The 19,344-nt window shown below is 40.6% G+C and overlaps 1 protein-coding gene across 2 annotated transcripts; it reads left to right on the top strand.

Moving 5' to 3' along the window:
• The first annotated feature begins 2,646 nt into the window (after positions 1 to 2,646).
• nptx2a (neuronal pentraxin 2a) lies at positions 2,647 to 17,492 on the top strand. Of its 2 annotated transcripts, none has more exons than XM_006791524.2 (5): positions 2,647 to 3,650; positions 5,289 to 5,532; positions 10,411 to 10,655; positions 13,532 to 13,711; positions 14,340 to 17,492. In XM_006791524.2, the coding sequence occupies exons 1-5, from the start codon at positions 3,201 to 3,203 to the stop codon at positions 14,565 to 14,567; spliced, it is 1,347 nt and encodes a 448-aa protein (XP_006791587.1). In that variant the 5' UTR covers positions 2,647 to 3,200; the 3' UTR covers positions 14,568 to 17,492. The 2 variants fall into 2 exon arrangements, with proteins under 2 accessions (XP_006791587.1, XP_006791586.1); XM_006791523.2 differs by having other exon boundaries at positions 5,286 to 5,532.
• The last annotated feature ends 1,852 nt before the right edge of the window (positions 17,493 to 19,344 follow it).

Genomic DNA, 19,344 nt, shown 5'->3' with positions numbered 1-19,344 from the left:
GACAATGTGACTCGCTGAAATATCAAACAGCCATTGTAATGTGTCATGCTCTGTGAGTGTGGCGCTTACATCACAGTCAACAGGTGGAACTGAAAGTAGTGAAATATCACATGGTGAGCAAGAATGAGTACACAGAATGAGCAAAGAGTCAGGGAGGGGGGTAATGAATCACACTCCTTAAGGTCTTAAATAGACCCAGAAGCATTACTGTCAAAAGCAGATGGTAATGAGAGTTGCTAGGATGCTGATGTTGCCATTACATCAGTGAGATCTTGAAATCTGTGGAGGGGATGTGATTTGATTCCTAATGCAATGGGAAAAATCACATGCTATCTGTGTTAGTTGTGTTTACCAAATCACAATCTATGTGTAGGAGTCTTTGATGAATCTATTTGTCTATGAGGTAATCAATCCATACCTATCAGCTGTGTAATATTTACAAATTACACTCTGTTTTGAAACTATGTTGGAGGCTGTATAGGTCAGAGGATTGTGGTGGCTAGAATTATGTTGAAAACTGCTCATTACTTAATGCACTTCTGTAAAGTCACACATTAGTTGCAACCATAAAATAGCATCTGCAAAGCGTTGAGAAGTGTAGTATTGTCACTGCGTTGTGTTTCACCACTGCATGCAGCACTGTTTCTGTTTTTCTGGATGCTCATCCAAGATTTATTGTCTTGTATAAAGTGGCAAGCAGAGCAACCTAGTTTTGACATGTATTCTTTTAGATGGGAAACTCAGCTTAGGATAAGAGTTCAATCCCTGCTGACTTCTTAACCCTCACTGAGGCGCCAAAAAAAGAAGGGAAAGTTGCTTCACCCCGGCACTCACGAGCTGCAACATGAAAGGAAATAACTTTATCCCATCAACTTTGAAGTGAAAGTTGTCATCTCTGCTCAGTCTTCAGCGCTCCCACTTCACCTCTGCCAGCTCCTTTCCTCGCTGAGGTGGGGTGGAAAGAGTGGGGAGAAGGGATGTTGGGGTTGGAGGGCAGCCAGCTAGAAGATAAAGTTGCCATGGTGATTGCGCGTCCCTTATCTCGGGGGACCTGTCATATTAGAAACTGCTTCCCTTAGCAGTGACTTCCACGGGCTGTTCCCCTCCCATTGTATGCTGTGTGTGCATTAATGCCTGCTGACATTTAGCTGTTAGGCCCTGCAAACAGATTGGAGATGAAGGATGTGATGGGCAGCGTGGTAATCCTGCACACCATGTTAAGAGAGCATCCGGCAGGAGCTGTCGCTGTCCCACTGTTTCAGAATTTGAGTGGAAACATCTTAGAGAAATAAAGGTTGATGAGGCAAGAGGAAAAAAAGTTTTAGTGCGTGATATCAGGTGTGCTGAGCTGGATTTATAATATAAACTCAGTCGGTGTCTGGCTTTGAAGTTTTTCATATTCTACTATTCTTACTAGATACTTGACAGACACCTGCTACCTTAAAGGGAGTGCCAAACTCTCCCTACTGTGAAAACCTAGTGAGGCTAATGACCTCGTCTTCTACTTACACATGTTTGCCTCCAGGTTTATATAGAAAAGATGACTTTAAATCATGTTGCACACGCTACAACATACCACTGCTGTGTGTTTGGTAATAGAAAGACTTCTCTCTTTTTTTTTCTTTTTTACAAATATTGTTCTTTGTCTTCGGGGTATTGTGAGAAGAGCTCTTATCCTTAAAAGATGTTGTGATTGCAGTTTAACTCAGAGTTTAGACAGGTTTCCACATTAAAATGGGAAGCTAGTGTGAGATTTACATCTACAGGGACTGGATTCAAATGTTAGAAAATGTTTGCAACATAATTTGGTAACTATATTTGGCCCAGTTTGACTTCAAATGACAAAAATTAAGTTTATCTTTTTTTTTAATTTTCTATCTAACAGAGAGAGTGTAGCCTCATTAAATTGGTGGAGCTTGGACCCAAAGATAGACCCCCTGCAGAGAGAAATGACTGAGGATTAACACTTGAAAAGAAGCACACCCTTTTATGCTTTATATTCTGTAACAGCATGAAGTTTCAATAACAAACCAGTGGCTTATTCACTGTAACTTTTGGTGCAAATACACCTTTAACTATCCCATTTTAACAGTCTGTCACTGGATATTTTATTTTGTAAGAAATGAAAACCATTTTCAATATTATCAGAGCGTGAATAGGGAAAAATGTGTTTTAATCTTAATGTTTGACCTTACAGTTAGAGCACCTTGGGGGAAAAACGCCATTTACTTCAACGCTGAGACACTGTGGGTCAGAGAGAGAGAGAGAGAGAAAGAGCCGACGCAAGATCACGACAGCTGTTAAATTAAATCCGTCAGGGGGTGTCACATTATTGAGTCTGTGGTACATGTTTATTCCCAGTGGGGACATTTTCCTGTGTATTCCATAATAGGCTCTACGGGTCGTTGAGAGGCGAAGCATTCACTATCGGTGCGTTTATTTAATAAAAAGAAACACAATAAAAAAGAATCTTTGACATCTTTAAGCTTCAGCGCTTCTAAACAGGTCATAAAAACTCAATGAGAGACACTTGGAGCGCGGACCCGCTCCACTAGGATTCAGTGATGACGTAGGCTGAAGCTGAATAACCTGAGCGCTCCACTGATGAGCGGATTCGCCAGTGCGCACCTCCCCATAATAATCTGGCTGAGCAGCGTCGCTGTCTTTTCAGCACCACTCACTCACAATCCAACCAACCGGAGAGGCAAGACAGCAAAACTGAGTTCTCTGCAGCCCGATTTGGGTTTTTTTTCCCCTTTCCATCTCTTTTTCTTTCTCTGTGATGATAACAACTCAATAGACTGCAACTCATTTCCCAGTAAAGGAGTTATCAAAACCTGTTTTTCTTGCACCATCTGCAGAAAGAATTTAGATTTGCTGGTGTCTATTTATTTAAGAGGACCGTGAGTTTGGTGGATGTCTGCTGTTATGATTTTTCACTGCGGATTCTGATCTAGTTTTTTGCCATGGTTACACTGTAGATGAAGTTTGATCTTTTTTCATCCTTTCTTTCTTCTTGCTACACTTTGAAAGTCCAGAAAAATGTCCGCGGCCACTTGAATGAATGAGTTGTGTTATAGGAAGTTTGGGGTTTTTTTTGTTTATTATTATTTTACAGAAGATTTTCAAACGTTAAGTGCGTAATTTAGGATCATTTTCCCCTTTTTTACGGTGGGATTTGTGTAGTCTATCTTGTCAGGATGCTGACCTTAGTAGTTGGACTGTTGTATCTAGTCGCTGGACGCGCGGTGCGAAGCCAGGATGCTACAGGTAGCCGCTTTGTATGTAACGCTATTCCTCCGGGCGCAGAGCCCGGCTGCGGGTATGGTCCTACGGGGAACCGTGTCCAGAGCAGCAGCCCAGTGGAGGACGAGCTTCGGAATACGATCATCCAGCTTAGGGAGACCATCCTGCAGCAGAAGGAGACCATCGTGAGCCAACAGGGAACCATCAAAGAGCTCAACTCTAAGCTTGCGCGCTGTGAGGCGGCAGCCGACGAGTCGTCGCAGGGCAAGTCCCGAGGTCAGGGCTCCAGACGGAAGGAGTACGGCAAGAACACCATGGGAGACTTGCCCCGGGACCCCGGTGAAACTATAGATCAACTGGGCAAGACCATGCAGAGTCTTAAAGGTCGGCTCGAGAACTTGGAGGTAAGGTGGAAACATGCTGTGTACATATAAGAAAAGCACTTTTGTCTTATTTCCCTCTCACCCCCCGTGAACATAAGATGCACCATTGGACCGTTTCCAGTCCCCCTCCCCCTCTACTATCATGTAGTAGATAGTGAGCGTCTGATAATATTCCCCGCCGCAGGAGACCTCTCGGGGGAATCGGGAGATCAAAGGGTCACGTAATGGGCATGTCACATCAATACCCCTTTAATCATTAAAAGATATCTCTGATGGCGAAACCCACTGCATAAGAGCCATCAATAAGAGATGAGTAACAAAAAAAAAAAATCTTGTCAAAGGTGTAATCATACATGTGGTGCAGGAATTTGCAAAGCAACCTTGAATAATTTATGAGTGCTGCGTGTATGTGTTCCACATACGCTTTTATTTGCGGTCGTGTGGCTAATTATTCATGGCAGCTGATGATTTTGATTTCCCCAGATTTTACCTGCATCAGAGCATTACATTTTCAAATCAAATCAAATGCTTAATGGTTTGTCTTGTTTGCCTGAGAGTTCTGCACCATCACCAGCCCTCTGCTCAGTCCCATTTAATTCTACAAGGCTCAAATATCACATTTAGTGAGGTCAACTATAGCGAAGTGGGTTATTTTCGTTTGTTTGTTTTTTTACATGCAGTAGACGCTAACATAAGCCCTGGCTTTGTCGCTTATGTCATGTCACTGCGCACTGTGTTTTACACCAGCTGACAGCCCTGATGCCATAAGCAGTTATAATACTGTTTTTAAATTCAAGGCTATTTTTATATTCCGTATACTGCATTGCTGATCCATCTATCTCTCTACTCCCTTCCCTCCTCTCCCTCTTCACTTGATTGGAAGCTTCAATACCCCGATTGGATGAAGGATGCATTGCAGTCATAAGGATACATATTACATTGCATTTTAATCACATATCTATTGATCTGGGCCTGCTTAACATCCTGATTATTGCAAAACCAGTGTTGCTGATAGCAATATGGCTGTCTAGAGTAGGATGTGCATCTCATATCAAAGCCATCTACACACATCAACAGTTGCAGTCAGGACCATGTGACTGTTTGCTTCTGATTTCAGTCTCAGATTACCAAATAACCTCTTCAACTGAGGCTCTGGGATGGTGTCATTGTGTCAGGAAAAAAATTAATCAGACGGCTGTGCCACAAGGTTTCTGAATTCCATGGCAAACCAGGCAGCAAAGGAAACAAATGTCTGAGGGCCATTTTGCAATCAAACCATGCACCCCCTATAAACACGAGGCTGTAGAGCTGTTTCCTTGTGTCCAAAAACAACCTGGAGACAAACATTGTGCAATCTACCAAATACCCAACACATCCACAGATATATGGCAGGTCACCAATCAGTGTCTTCATGTTGATATTGATGTATCAAAAACAATAGTGCTAAAAGAATATCAGATATCAATATATAGATAACTTCAGTCATCCACTGCAAATCTGGGTATTTATATAAATGTCTATCTATCTATCTATCTATCTATCTATCTATCTATCTATCTATCTATCTATCTATCTATCTATCTATCTATCTATCTATCTATCTATCTATCTATCTATCTATCTATCTATCTATCTATCTATCTATCTATCTCCCAGCAGCAGAGTTTGCGTCTCCCCATCACAAATGTGTCAACCGCTGGTGTCTCGGCCCTGACTCCCTTGCCACCAGAGCTCAGGGAGCTGCTGCGGCAACGTTTGGGGGCGCTGGAGACCCAGCTCCTCCGGAAGGTGGCTGAGCTGGAGGAGGAGAAGAGCCAGCTCTACAATGAAACAGCAGCCCACCGCCAACGCACCGAGAGTGCGCTCAATTCCCTCCTGGAGAGGATTACAGAGCTCGAAAAAAGTAAGTGATACAATGGGTGCTGGGAAATTTCATGGCAAAATTTAATGCCAAACTTTTTTTTCCTTTTCCCCTTTTTTGTTGTCTGCTGGATTTAGAACTCATTAGTCAATCCCTGTGCACTTTTCTGATGATGCAAGTAAAAGTGATCCTTTTCTCAGAGCCATTCTCAGAGAAGTTCCTGGTCTTGAAAATAAGGCTTGGAAAGCAACATTGAATGCTTAATGAGTTTAAGAAATGTTCAAGAGATGTCCACACTCCAGGGTATCACTTTGATGGTACATGTTAAAATACCACAAAATATGTCTGCTGGAAGGAAAACTGTTTTAGAAGAGGATCCTGCCACTCACCTATTTCCTGTTTTCCCCATGTACCCCCCTAAGGTTTAGCTGATAGAGTCAGGGGTCTGATACAAGCTATAGATTTGGGTAGCTAAAGCTAATTGCTCAGATGGGCAGTGGACCGAATAACACAACCGCATGTATGATATTGCAAGTCAGTACAATAGCCCTTCAACAAATGCTATATTGTGAGACTTATTTAGTTCAATTTATATCAAATCTGTGCCAGAGAGATGTCGATTCAATTCCACAGCGATTTTCAAGGCTGTGGTGTGGTGTTGTTGTGTCAGTTGGATTTGAGAAGATTTTTACACTGGTGATAGCTCTCCAACAGCTTGGTATCATCTGCCCTGTGCATTACAGTAAAATATGCAAGTTTATAAAACAGTATTGACTTAAAGCTCAGTGCACATTTTTAGATTTTACATTTCACATTCTAATTCTGCAGGTTAAATTGATTTGACCAGTTCAGCAGTCAAACCAATTTAATTCTAAAATGGTCTGCATTGTAAAGCCTTATTTTAGTGCTAAAGTTGCACATTATAACCAGAGATGGGCAGTAACGCGTTACTTGTAACGCCTTACTGTAATCTGATTACTTTTTTCAAGTAACGAGTAAAGTAAGGGATTACTATCGCAAAAACGGTAATTAGATTACCGTTACTTTCCTGTAGGAACGCTGCGTTACTGCGTTACTAAAATCGTGATTTTTTTGCAGAATGTCTCATGACAGTGACATAAAGGAGTGTGATGTTCGTGGCAACGGCTGTGTGCAGATCAACAATGGATAATATATGGAGTACGGGAGAGAGTATGAGCATGCAGCGTTTAAAGCGTGGAAGTACTGACTTACTTTGAGTTTGATTCCATAAAAAGTGACAAAAACATTAGCATCCTTTGTGCGTGGGAAGAAAACTTCTTTTTACAGCGAAAAAAACCCCTAAACAAGCTCAGAGTGCACAATGAAGTAATGGGAAACTCACAGAGAAACTGGCGGATTCTTCCACTGACAGCTGTGGCACACCTGCACCAGGATAAACCTCCGCCTACCCCACTCCTCCTTTAGAGGTGAAAATAGAGCAAAAGGACCGCTAGTCTTTGACTTTATTTATTTTCTGCTGTGTTTTATTTGCATCTATTTGAAAGACTGAGTGTAAACACAAAAAATATTTTATTTTATGTGCTGGAATGTGCAGAAAATAGGTTTAAATGTTAAACTAATTTCTTCAAGTCAAAGAATGGTGCATATAATTTAATTTTTACTTGATGCATAAAGTTAAAAGATTAACACTGATAAAACAAGTTTTAAAAAAGAGACTTTTCCATTTGATTACATTTTGTATGATGGATTATGCAGAAAAAGTAGAATTGGGCTGAAAGATCTATCGCTTTATCACCTATTCAGGTTGTAAATCGTGTTTTTAAAAAGTAACTAAGTAACTAAGTAATTAATTACTTTTGAAAATAAGTAATCAGTAAAGTAATGGGATTACTTTTTGGTGAAGTAATCAGTAATTAGTTACTGATTACTTTTTTCAAGTAACTTGACCAACACTGATTATAACCAGAGGAGTTGTGGTTTTTAGCGGTGTATAAGGCCCAAGTATTGTGCTCAGCACAGGTTAAACTCTGATTCCACCACTTTGAAAACTGAAATGTGTTACTTTCCTGCAAATCAACCACAAAATCATATTATGTGTGATTTTCACAACTATCCTTTCCTTTATGTAGCTGACCAACAGCTAAATAATTAACTCCAAGCTTTGAGTTTGAGCAGAAATGAATTAAGCGAATTGGAGCACTAACATAATAAGATTGGAGGATGAAAATTTGTGCATTTACAATTTTAAAAGTTGAAATTTCATACAAATTTCAATGGAAACAAATTGAAAATATTGTAAAACTTGTATTGATGTAACTTATGACAGTACAAAGATTTTTTTTAATGAAATTTTTAAACTGACAAAATTGAAATTGGATTTTTTATTCTAAAAAAGATAATGCTAATCTTTCCATGTGATGCCAACACGGTGTTTAATGCCACCTCACATCTTTTTTAAAGCTGTTCAGCAGCTGTCAACAGCTGATAATAATAAATCCTTAAGTTATTCACAGTTTTATACGGTGAAACCTTTTCTTGAACTATCTGCGTGTTTCTCAGTGTTCCTCAGAGTGGGAAACACCTGGTAAACAAGCCTGGAGCAAGTCATGACTCCAAGGTTAGCAGTGTGTCAGCCAGTTCCCCTATCTGTCTGCCGGTTCATGGTCAATTCAGCATTTTGGTCCAGACTCGGGCATCTCAGTAATCAATAGAACAAGATGCTAGACATTTGCAGTCCCCAGGTGATAGTTCCTGATTTCTCCTGGCTTTTCTTTTTGCGTCAACATTATTTTTTTAACTTTGTGTTTCACTAGAAGAAGATGCTACTTTCAGCTGCTCCTTTATTCACAAACGGTCACTCCACATGTTTTATTTGGCAGAGTCTTGTGTGTTTTCCCAGGGATCTTTTGCTTGTTAGGCACTCTCAATCCACTAAATTCATGTTTTACTCAAATCTGAAAATGTCCCGACCACTACAAGAGAGCTGGTCATTAGATTTATTCTCTCTTTCTCTCTCTGTCTCTCTTTGGAAACTTCTTGTCCAAATGAAGCCCGTGTGCCATTGTTACCTGAATATGAAAAAAGAAAACTTGAAATTTGAAGGCCATAGGGATGCGGTCACAGGGTGAAACATGGGATGCACAGTAGAGAGGTTGTTAATCTATCATGGTGACAACACAGAGAGACAACCATTCACTCTCACATTCACAGCTATGGCCAATTTAGAATTGTTATTAACCCCATCCATGTCTTTGGATCACGGGAGGAAGCCGGAGTACCCAGAGAGAAGTCACACAAGCAAAGGGGGGACGACATAGTGTTGTACTGCACCACTCTGCTGCTATATAGGTTTTCTTTGCTGTCATTGTCACTGTGAAATTTGGTATAGATATGATTTAATAGGACTCATAAAGGTTTTTCTTTTTTTAGTTTTTCACCAGACACCTGCAAATCTATCAGACTCAGTGCTCATGCTACTTAGCAAGTGTTTAATTGTTAACTTGCACTGTTACTCATCATGGTTAATCACTTGAATGCCAACATTTTAGACTAAAAAAAAGAAAAATTGGTGACCAACTGCTGGTGTAGTCTCATCAGATGATTTTAATCTCTTGGAAAGTCCAAATATCTTGTGTGAGTAGTTTTAAGTTGGTTGGTTGGTTTTAATCATTTGTGATTGGTAATTTTAAAATAATTGGTTGAAGTTATTGGATGCTCAAGCCATAAATGTTAGAAGACAAAAACAGTGTTTGTACAACACTGTCATCAGTGCCACTGTGCTGTGACTGAATGAAGTCAAACAAGGCCAGCCTGTTGGCATGTTGGATGCTGACATGCATGTCCAAGCCGTTGCTACAGCTTTGCATGCCTATGAGAGCACCATCTCTGATCTCATTATCCTTGGTGGAAATCTAACTGGATAGAGGTGCAACCTCCGACCTGTGCTTGTGCTATTCTTGTGGTAGCCCCCCACCCTGCACCTGTTTCAGCAGGACAATGCCTGCCCCCACATTGCCAGAATAGCACAGATCTTTGTAAATCAAGAACATATCCAGACAGTTTCTTGGCCATCATTTAGTCTTCATATGGTTCACTGAACATGCCTGGGACCTGCTGGCCCAACGTGCTCATTAGCCACACAGAGCGACCACTGCACAGCTGCAGGCTGCACACATCCAGCTATGGAGAGCAATTCCTCAACAACAGATCCGGACACGTGTTCATTCCACGAACAGATGGGAGACAGTTTGCATCACCTCCAGAGGAGGCTGTACCTCATATTAAATATCTTGTATGTATCTTGTAGTGACTGTCTATGAAACCTCTTCCCTGTTTCAGGCTAGAATTATGGTCCCAAATTTGTGTCTATCTAAGATGTTTCAGGCTTTTTCAGGGTGAAGGATCATGAAAACACAGAGGCTATGGATATGCAGCAGCATGCACTGGCAGTATGCCTAGGTCAAATATTGACTGGTTAAAAAGTTAGCTTGAACAAGAAAGGGAAAAGTGAAGAGCAAGAAACATAAAAAAGACAGAAATGCAGTGGGACTGAGTGGAAAGTTGTAATTGTTTTTCAAAATCAGTCCACTTGACTGCAAATACATTTTTCATTTCTTATGACGTCATCAGTCTTCTCCACAGCAAAGGTTAAGATAAAAGAATAACAGCACAAAGGTGAGCTGCAATAACCCACCTTGCCAATTGTTCTACATATTTTTGAAATTGCTCTTAATTGGCAAAAAGCAAAATGTGGAAAATGGATCTTTAAAGCTCTGCATTTCATCTTTGAACTACCAAGACAGTAGCAGTGATCTGTGTGACAGTGACTCACCCTTTCTTATCTTCTTTTTTCTGTCGTCATCCTCAGAACTATCAAGTCGTGACACACTAAAAATAACTTTGAATATATTACATTAAGTGTTCCTCATCTATCAACAGATAATAATGCCTTCAAGTCACCTGAGGATTTCAAGGTGTCCCTTCCTCTCCGTACAAACTACCTGTATGGACGCATCAAGAAGAGCCTCCCAGAGATGTACGCCTTCACTGTCTGCATGTGGCTCAAGTCCAGCGCTAGTCCGGGAATAGGAACTCCATTTTCATATGGCGTTCCAGGCCAGGCCAATGAGATAGTCCTCATCGAATGGGGAAACAATCCCATTGAGCTACTAGTCAATGACAAGGTAAGTCTATTATGATACACTAAAATTTCACCATTTGCTCATGCTGCAGTGTAAATCCTTCACACTGACCTGATTTTCTGAAGACAGATGCTCTAAATCCTTTAGTATTTTCCTGGCAACACAGCTGGCTCTAATGATGGGCGTAAATGTGGATCAGCAAAGACACTAATTAAATGCAAAGAATGAATAAGAATGAGCCGGCTTCGGGATCCAAAACAAGCACATAGCTTCTGTACGTACATGTGTGCACAATAACGATTCAGCCGAGAAGCGATTCGCTGACCATTAGCTCTGAATATTTAATTTTGCTCCTTATAAACATTTAATACCATCGACCCACATTTCGCTCACACCCGCGAATAACAGTAATTCATTAGAGGAGTTGTGTTGCCACGTGTGCTCATCTGCTTCATTGCCCTCTTTGCTTCCTTTTGAGGTTATATTGTAGTTAAACAGTGTAATCGCAATTAACCCAAAACATAAGAAAATGTTAAAAAATAAATAAACTTTAATGCAATTTTGTCATAAAGCAGAAGAATTAGAATTGTTTTATTGATGAAAGACAAAATTTTGAGGCTAAATGTTGCTTTCTTTGTGATAGGATCAAGCTTCACATCACATGGAAACTTGGGAGCAAAGCTTCATGGGAAATAAGTTCTTAGTGTAAAGCTAAGAACACACATTATCCAATGTAGTACTTAACGCTTCTTTGTCTTATGATATCACAGCTTATTGTTGAAATTGGGGAATTTTATGATAACATTTTCCTGCGTTGGAAACAATCATAGTCCCACTATCTTGTTTACTTGTGGTGTTACTGGCACAGACAGGTCTACCCACAGTTTTTCCTTCACTATGCATTATACATGTGTTCAAGTCAGGCAGATAATAGAAAGATGGTGGGAGAAAATGATGAGAGCATGACTGAGAAAAAGAGGGAAAAGAGGGTGGAAATTAAACAAGCTCTGGAGGTGATGGAGCAGTGTAAGAAAGAGTTGGTAAAGAGAGGGGGGAGAAATGAGAAGGTGCCAGAAAGAAAAGGAAAAAAAGGAAGTTAGGAAGTGAGACAGAAAGCATGAGAGCAGAAGAGAGCGAGGAGAGGCTGGTGAATATGATAACCGTATGTGCAGCAGCACATCCATGTGCTAAACTTGTTCGCAGCGATAACAGGGCCCTCTGGGGCACATTGTTTATGCTGTTCGTTTGGCAGCATAGTGAGAAGAAAGCAGAAAGCTGCTTCGACAGTATTAAAAAGTGCAGCGTTGTCTGTATTTGTACTTGGTTATGGGGGGAGAGAGCGTCTTTGTTGTTATAAAGCAGCATCTTCATCATCGTATATTTTGTCTCAGAAAAAGGAAAAAAAAAGTTGATTTTTTTGTCATTTTTTTTCTCCCCTCCAATGTTCAAAAGATGCTGGTGGCATCTCAATTTTTCATTCAAATGGGACTACCAGGAGTTTAATCAGTAATGGATTCAGCTGGCCTTGTACAATAGTAACACTGTTTTGTTGGCAAGTGTACAAATGTGTGATGGGTCCAGATTTTTCCAAATATCATTCAAAATTCATGCAGTTGGTGGGTTTTTGTTGGGTTGTCTGCAAAGACAAACATCACTGTAATCACTGCTGTAGAATACGGACACTTTAATGACTTCGCTCTTTCTTGCGTCACCTTCTAAAAACATTTCACACTTACCTGCAAAACCTCATCAACACCCTGCTGGAGATGAGGAACAGAATGTCCTCTGAACATTAAGTAAAACACATCACGGGCCATTTTGACATCTCGTAGAGGGAAAAGCATAGATGTAGATACCAACAATGGATTTCATTTTAGGTGTCCCCTTCCAGGCTCCAGTTTCCTTGTTTTGTCTTATAGAGAAATGGAACAAAAGAGAAACATCCATGTTTTTCCTGCTATAGCGAATCAAAATATTATTATTTTTTTGTTAAAAAGCCAAGAGGAGAATATGCATTTCAACTATGTAATAACTGCAAAATTGTATGTTTTACGGTGTGAGTGTGTCATTTGTAGTATTAAAAAATGAGTCAGTCAGTCTCAAGAGTATGCCCTGTGGATATAGTGCTTTAATTCGAAACTCTGTCTACAAAGAATCACAGCTGGCATAAATCCATTGCTGCAGAATAATTGACGAATTTTGGGTTTTTTTTGTTTGTTTGTTTTTTTTTTCATTTTTACAACCTGAATCTTTAAACAGTCCATGTGGCCCAGAATGCTCCAAATCAGAGAGACTTTATAACAACCTTCCCAGTGTTCCCTGTGGTGAAGAATAACACCTGGTGTCCTTAACAGGGTCAATTGCTTCTGTAATTGCAAGTGAGTCGAATTTTATTTTGAGTGACTGCCCATCTTTTCGGGTTTATTTGCATCTGGAGCTACATCTGCAACTAGGTATTAGGATAAAGCAGCTCTGTAGGGTTATATAAAAAAAAAGCTAATGAGTTACAGTACACACGATAATCCTATGTGCCGCACTGTATCCTCAGAGGACTATGATGTCATTGGCTGGTAAAATAACCAGTTGTTTTTCTTTGATCTGTGAACAAAGCATAAGAGGACACTGTTTTGCTGTTAGCTATCTGACTGCTTTGAAGGATGCTCTATCCCTTGATGTCACCTGGGTAATCTAAATTTTATATGTCACACGGCTCATGTGGGGATTTCTTTGCAGAGGGTTGTCTCTTTGAAGCCCTAATTCTAATTGGTGTCCTTGTTTCTAGCATGCCACAATTACACTTGTACCTCTCTCGACTTCTCTTGCACCCTTATACTGTATCTGCCTATCGTTGCTCCTCGTTCTTCAGCCTTCCTCACTGTGCTCACGCCATTCACACCTCGCACTTCATTCTCAATCAGGTGGCCCAACTCCCTCTGTCAGTGAGTGACGGGCGCTGGCACCACATTTGCATCACCTGGACAACTAGAGATGGTTTCTGGGAGGCTTACCAGGATGGCGAGCGTTTAGGCACTGGGGACAACCTGGCCCCCTGGCACCCAATTAAACCTGGAGGGGTGATCATCCTGGGCCAGGAGCAGGTGAGAGCAATAGAGAAGCTTTGATGGTAAAGAACAGGTGTATGTGCATGTATATGTGTGTCTGTGTGTGCATGTGTATTTTTCCTTGTGTCAATAACATCCCGGGGGGTATTCTCCCCCAAGCTCAGCGCCAGAGGCTCTGAGCAGGGAGCAGGGAAGAGGAGGAAGAGAAGCTCTTCTCACGCTATTGTGGCCCTTTCAGTATTACCTCACTCATCCACTTCTAAAAGGCAACATTTTACCCCTGGGAGCTGTGTTAGCAAGTTATTACGCTGGTTAGCTCCATGACAGCGCTATGTGTATAAATAGAAATATACAGTGATGTAAAATCTCCTCAGAGAACTATTAACTCATAGTGCATTACTCTGGAGCTTAAGGAGGAGGTGATTTTTTTTCCTCACTCATACATTTAAGGTGAGATTGCTGCAGATTGCACAGTGTTGCAGATTGCACAGCATTTGGATATTTTAAAGTGGCAGTACACTAGAAAGAATTTGCAGTGGGGTCTAGGTTTTTTTTTTGCTTTTGTTTTGCATTTTGATTAAAATCAAACAGAATTTATTAATTTTAATTAAAGTCTGTTTACATTTCCTCTAGAAACTCAGCTCTGTTCTCTTTCTCTATGAAGGACATTGTGGGAGGCCGTTTTGATGCCACCCAGGCTTTTGTGGGCGAGCTGAGCCAGTTCAACATGTGGGACAGAGTACTGCGGCCCGTGGACATCATGGGCCTGGCCAACTGTTCAGCTTACATGCCCGGAAACGTGGTTCCTTGGATTGATGCTAACGTGGAAGTGTTTGGAGGTGCGACCAAGGCTGCTCTGGAAATCTGTGAAGACCGTGCTTTTGATTCCTAAAAGGATCCGATTCAGGAAAACCAGTGTGGCCGCTGGGCTCTGGAAGCTAAATATTCTGACTGGTGCTTCTTTCAAATCCCAAAGGCAAGAGCACCAGTCCAACATTTTTACATATTTATGTGGTCTGCATAATCTCAAAGACTCTGTGTTCATTGGAAACACAAGTTCATGTGTCCGTTCAATTCGAACCCTTAAGACGTTAGAGGGGATTTCAAAATTGTTTGCTTATCTGAAGAAGATGTGCCGTTGCATCAGTCTGCTGTAATGATATGAGCTGCTGTCATTTCGTGTTTTCTCCTCAGTAGATCAACTTTTATTCGACTCCTCTTTGAAAACAGCTCTTCTTGGTTGCATTCCTTATAATGACAATGCTGCACTGTATCCATAGTCGATGTGAGCTCCAAACAGGCTTTGATGTGCTGTGGAAAACCATTCCTAAGTAACATGGCAGAGCAGTACACACTGTGAGCTTCCTTGCTGTTTGAAAAGCAATGAAACAGAGAAGCCAAGGAGTGAGGTGAAATGAGGTGGACGCTCACGAGTTCAAAGTGGGCGAGAACAACCCTTGCTGTTGATTATTTTCGAGGTATTCCAACATGGCAGACTGTCTAAATATTATGCATGAGCCTGAGCAGCTCACAAGTGGCAGTGCATGCTTTCTGTTTACACACACAGTGTTGCGGGGTGTGTCTAAACAAGTCGATGCCGCTTTCTGACAACATTGCATCAGTGTGTGTATGTTCATGTGCGTGAGGCTTGTCTTGCGTGTAGAAGGACTGGAGATTATGAGGGATGGAGGACATTTTCATTCTTGTAAATCTATGCTTAATACCTCACTGCCCCTTGAGCAGCTGCCATATCCCAAACAGCTTTATGGATGGGTTGGCTTTGCTCAGGTTAATAGCAATGTCGGACAGCTGCCCAGGACTGGCGAATCAACTGAGCTGCGGATGCCAGCAGAGTGCTCAGTGAGGGCAGAGGCTGGGTTTGACCTTCAAGGACAATCCTTAATTCCTCATCTGGGTAGTAATTATATGTGTTAATGACTGAGTGTGCTGGTGAGCAGCCCCGGTCCACTGGTGTTTCTCTAAGCCGAGTGGTTCACAGCTGATAAAATATTGAGATGTAAAGGGGAAGTCAAATGAGAGCAGCACTCTGTGGGCGTTATGAATGTTGCTGTCAGGTGGAGTTTGGTATTAATTGCCTCACACTAAGCCAGAAAAAAAGTCTAAATCGATGGATATGTTATATTAAAAAAATATATATATATAGGAAACTGATGGATCTTGTTACTGCTTGGTTAATAAAACCTTTTACGCTTTTTGCAGCTTAATTATTGTTACTTCTTGTTGTTGTGGTGGACATTTGTTTCATCTTGATTTGATTCCTCTAAGGAAACAGATATAAGAGAGGCAACAAATGATATAAACTTTGTTATCACCTCTAGGCTTTCTTTTAGGCTCCTTGTGGACTTTTCCTGACTGAGTAGATACTAGCGTAAAAGCCATTAAAAAGCTTCTACACACAGCTGACAGAACTAGGATGCAGTAGGTAACTGGACAGCACAGAATGTGGCAGAGAGCGATGGTCCACGCTATAAAGACGTGTGATCATTTTGTGATTGTTCTTCTTTTCTGTGTCTTTGTTAACAGTGTTTTAATGTGAAATCAAGAAATTGGATTTCAGCAAAGTGTATTTTTCTTGCTTTCTGCTCATGATTTTTGTCCATTAGCAGCACATCATGTTAAAAAAAAAACAGATGGAGAAATTGTTTGTTTTTTTAATTGTGAAAAAGGCCTTTTGCGAAAACCATATGTGCTTTTTCTTGTGAAATTTTGGTCAGCTTTTAAGGCGCAGCTCAGCAGCACAGACAACAAGGGACACACGAAAATGCAAAAATGTGTTTGCTTTCAATGTTTTAAAGTCCTCTTTATGTGCGTGCAGGTTTTTGGTTGTGCACTTTTCTGCGGTGCGGTTGAATGTCCTTTTGCACCCATTAAAAGCGCGAGAACGAGTTCCCGAGACGTGATAAATTAAGCAGCAACTTAATGATGTGATGGAATAAGTGAACATGCGCTTGAAACAGTCGAAGCATGTTTTATTAAAATATCATTGCGCTGCATTAGTGATGATGTCAGAGAGGAGTGTAACCCTGCAAAGGTCATGGCTCTATTCTTCACTGATGTTTCTAAATTAGGAAACCTTACTTTAATCTTTGAGGGAGATTTAAAAAAAGCTCCTTTTTTTTACTGTAACATTTTTGGTTGCATTAATTTTAATGGAGACGTGGGCGCTTGTCCAGTTGGTAGCCATATTATTTGTAGGACTAGGATATGTCCTCTCATCTGGGCAATGAAATGTTGTCAGCAGCGGAGAAATCCTCTGGATTGGCAGACTTCCAGGTGGAAATGAAAAAATCTGCCCATGCGGATTATGGGAGCTGCTACAATGTAGGACACTGTGAGCCTTCTTCATTCTCTTCTCGACCCTGTGTGTTCTGATGCCGTCGCCACTGCGCTGGTGGAGGCGCACCAGGGAGCCCCTGTTTTTATAAGAGAACAATATGAGGCCTTCAAAAAAACAAACAAACAAACAAAAAATACCATCAAAGAAATATATATATATATGTGTATGTGTTATGTTTGTTTTTTTGTTTTGCATATTCTATATTTCTGTATCTATTTTCATTCCATTGCTGCTGTAACACTGCACATCTTGATGTTCTGAAATGTAAAGTAAAAATTTGCAGTTAAATTAAAGAATCCCACTTGCATTTACATAAATGATGGATACACTAGTTTTTTGTTTGTTTGTTTATTTTGATATTCGTTGAGGCTCTTTTTTCACATGCCTACAGAACAGTTCGCCACAGAGTTAATGACAAAAACTCGTGGCTTCTCATCATTTCTATCTGCACTCAGCTGTATGAAGACATCAATAAAACTTTACATCTTTATGCTTTTTTTCTTTCATTTGAATTCTGTGAGGTGGCGCTCCATGGGAGACTTCACCAGTTGTGCACATCAGTGTCTATTTGCAGATCCCAGTGGGTTCCGCTGCATATGTGCTGTGTTAAGTCTTTAGTGGCTACCAACATAACAGTATTAGTGTTAGATGATCTCTATAAACACTTATCTGAATATAAACTTTAGGCCGGGGACAATATTTTTCCCTGTAGTCTACTTATCACCTGGGTTTTATTGACCAGCCAAGCCACAGGTTGCTGGTAAACAGTCAAAATGGAGAAGAAAATCACAATTAATCATCATTAACTGTGATTTGATTTTTAAACACAGTACTTGTCTAGAGCCGTGCTCATATCTTTATATGTTTGCTGGAAAATGATAGTGATTCACTGAAATATCTGAAATACAACATATAAGGAAAAATCTGAGTTTGTACAATTAAGGTCAATATCTGGTATGTCAACTTTTTATCCTTCAGCACAGCCTGAACTATCTAAGGAAAGCTTTCTTGTAATTTCATTAAGTAGTCTTCAAGCATAGTTCTCTAGGCTTCCTAAAGGACATTCAAAGCTCTTGTTGGCTGCCTTTTGTTCCATTTTCTCTCAAGAAAATCCCACACTGATCCCCTCAATAATGCTGAGGTCTGCAATTGTGTGTTTTCTTATACAGGTATGCTTTTACTGCATTGGCAGAGTGTTTGGGATCGCTGACATGCTGAAAACTGAAGCTATTGTCAACCGGGTGCAAATCTGAAAGCAGTTTTCTGAACCAGATGATCAATTTTGACAAGATCCCCAACACCACTGGCAAACATTACCCTCTGCGTGTTTCTCGGTTGTAGACACCCACTCTTGTACCTTTCTCCTGACCTACTTTCCACATATAGATGAAGATTGAAACCAGAAATTTCAAATCTGGATTCATGACTCCATCAGACCTGTTGCCACTGATTTTCAGTTCAGGTAAAATTTGGCACACTTCAACCTTTTCTTTCTCTTTCTCTTCCTTAAGAATGTTTTCTTTTCAGCTTCTCTTTCACTGAGGCCATTTCTGATGAGGCTTCAGTGAACAGTAGATAAATAAATGAAGTGCCAGATACCTCTCCCAGTGCCTGCATCCGGTCTTTCTTGCATTGCTGAACTGGGTCTAATATACACCATTAATGTGTCTATTAGACCTAATTTCTACAAGACTGCTCAAAGAAGTCCTACCATTAATTAATGCTTCAATCTTAAATATGTTAAATCTTTCTCTGTTAATGGGCCACATACCACAGGCCTTCAAGCTGGCAGTAATAAAACATTTACTTTTAAAAGCTGCTATCTTAGCTAATTACAGATCAATCTCCAACCTTTTATCTCAAAAACCCTTGGAAGTGCATATGTGAAACAGCTAACTCATTAGCTGCAGAGGAATGGTTTGTTTGAAGAGTTTCAGTCAGGTTTCAGAGTTCATCACAGCACAGAAACACCGAAGGTTACAAGTGATTGATTCCTATGGTCTCTGACAGTGGATTCATCTCTGTGCTTGTCCTGCGAGACAGTGCAGCGTTCGATACTGTTGACCATAACATTTTATTAGCGCGATATCCTTCAGTGTGCATACTAAACAAATATGTAGGACTGTTTTGTTGCATTTGCACAATGTCTCTAAATGTAAAAACATCTTGTCTCAGAGTGATGCTGTAAAACTTTTTAATGCATTACTTGTAGACAGCACTATTGTAATTCTTTTATATAGGGCTGTGCTAAAAACTCCCTGAAAAGTCTTCAGTTAACCTCTTAAGCCCCAAGCCTACCTGATCTCCTGCT

The sequence above is a fragment of the Neolamprologus brichardi genome, chromosome 4 (genome assembly GCF_056152115.1).
Source record: "Neolamprologus brichardi isolate AB-2024 chromosome 4, ASM5615211v1, whole genome shotgun sequence".
Taxonomy (NCBI): Eukaryota; Metazoa; Chordata; class Actinopteri; order Cichliformes; family Cichlidae; genus Neolamprologus; species Neolamprologus brichardi.
Note: the sequence above shows the minus strand (reverse complement) of the source record. Positions and strands in the feature narration are given on the sequence as shown.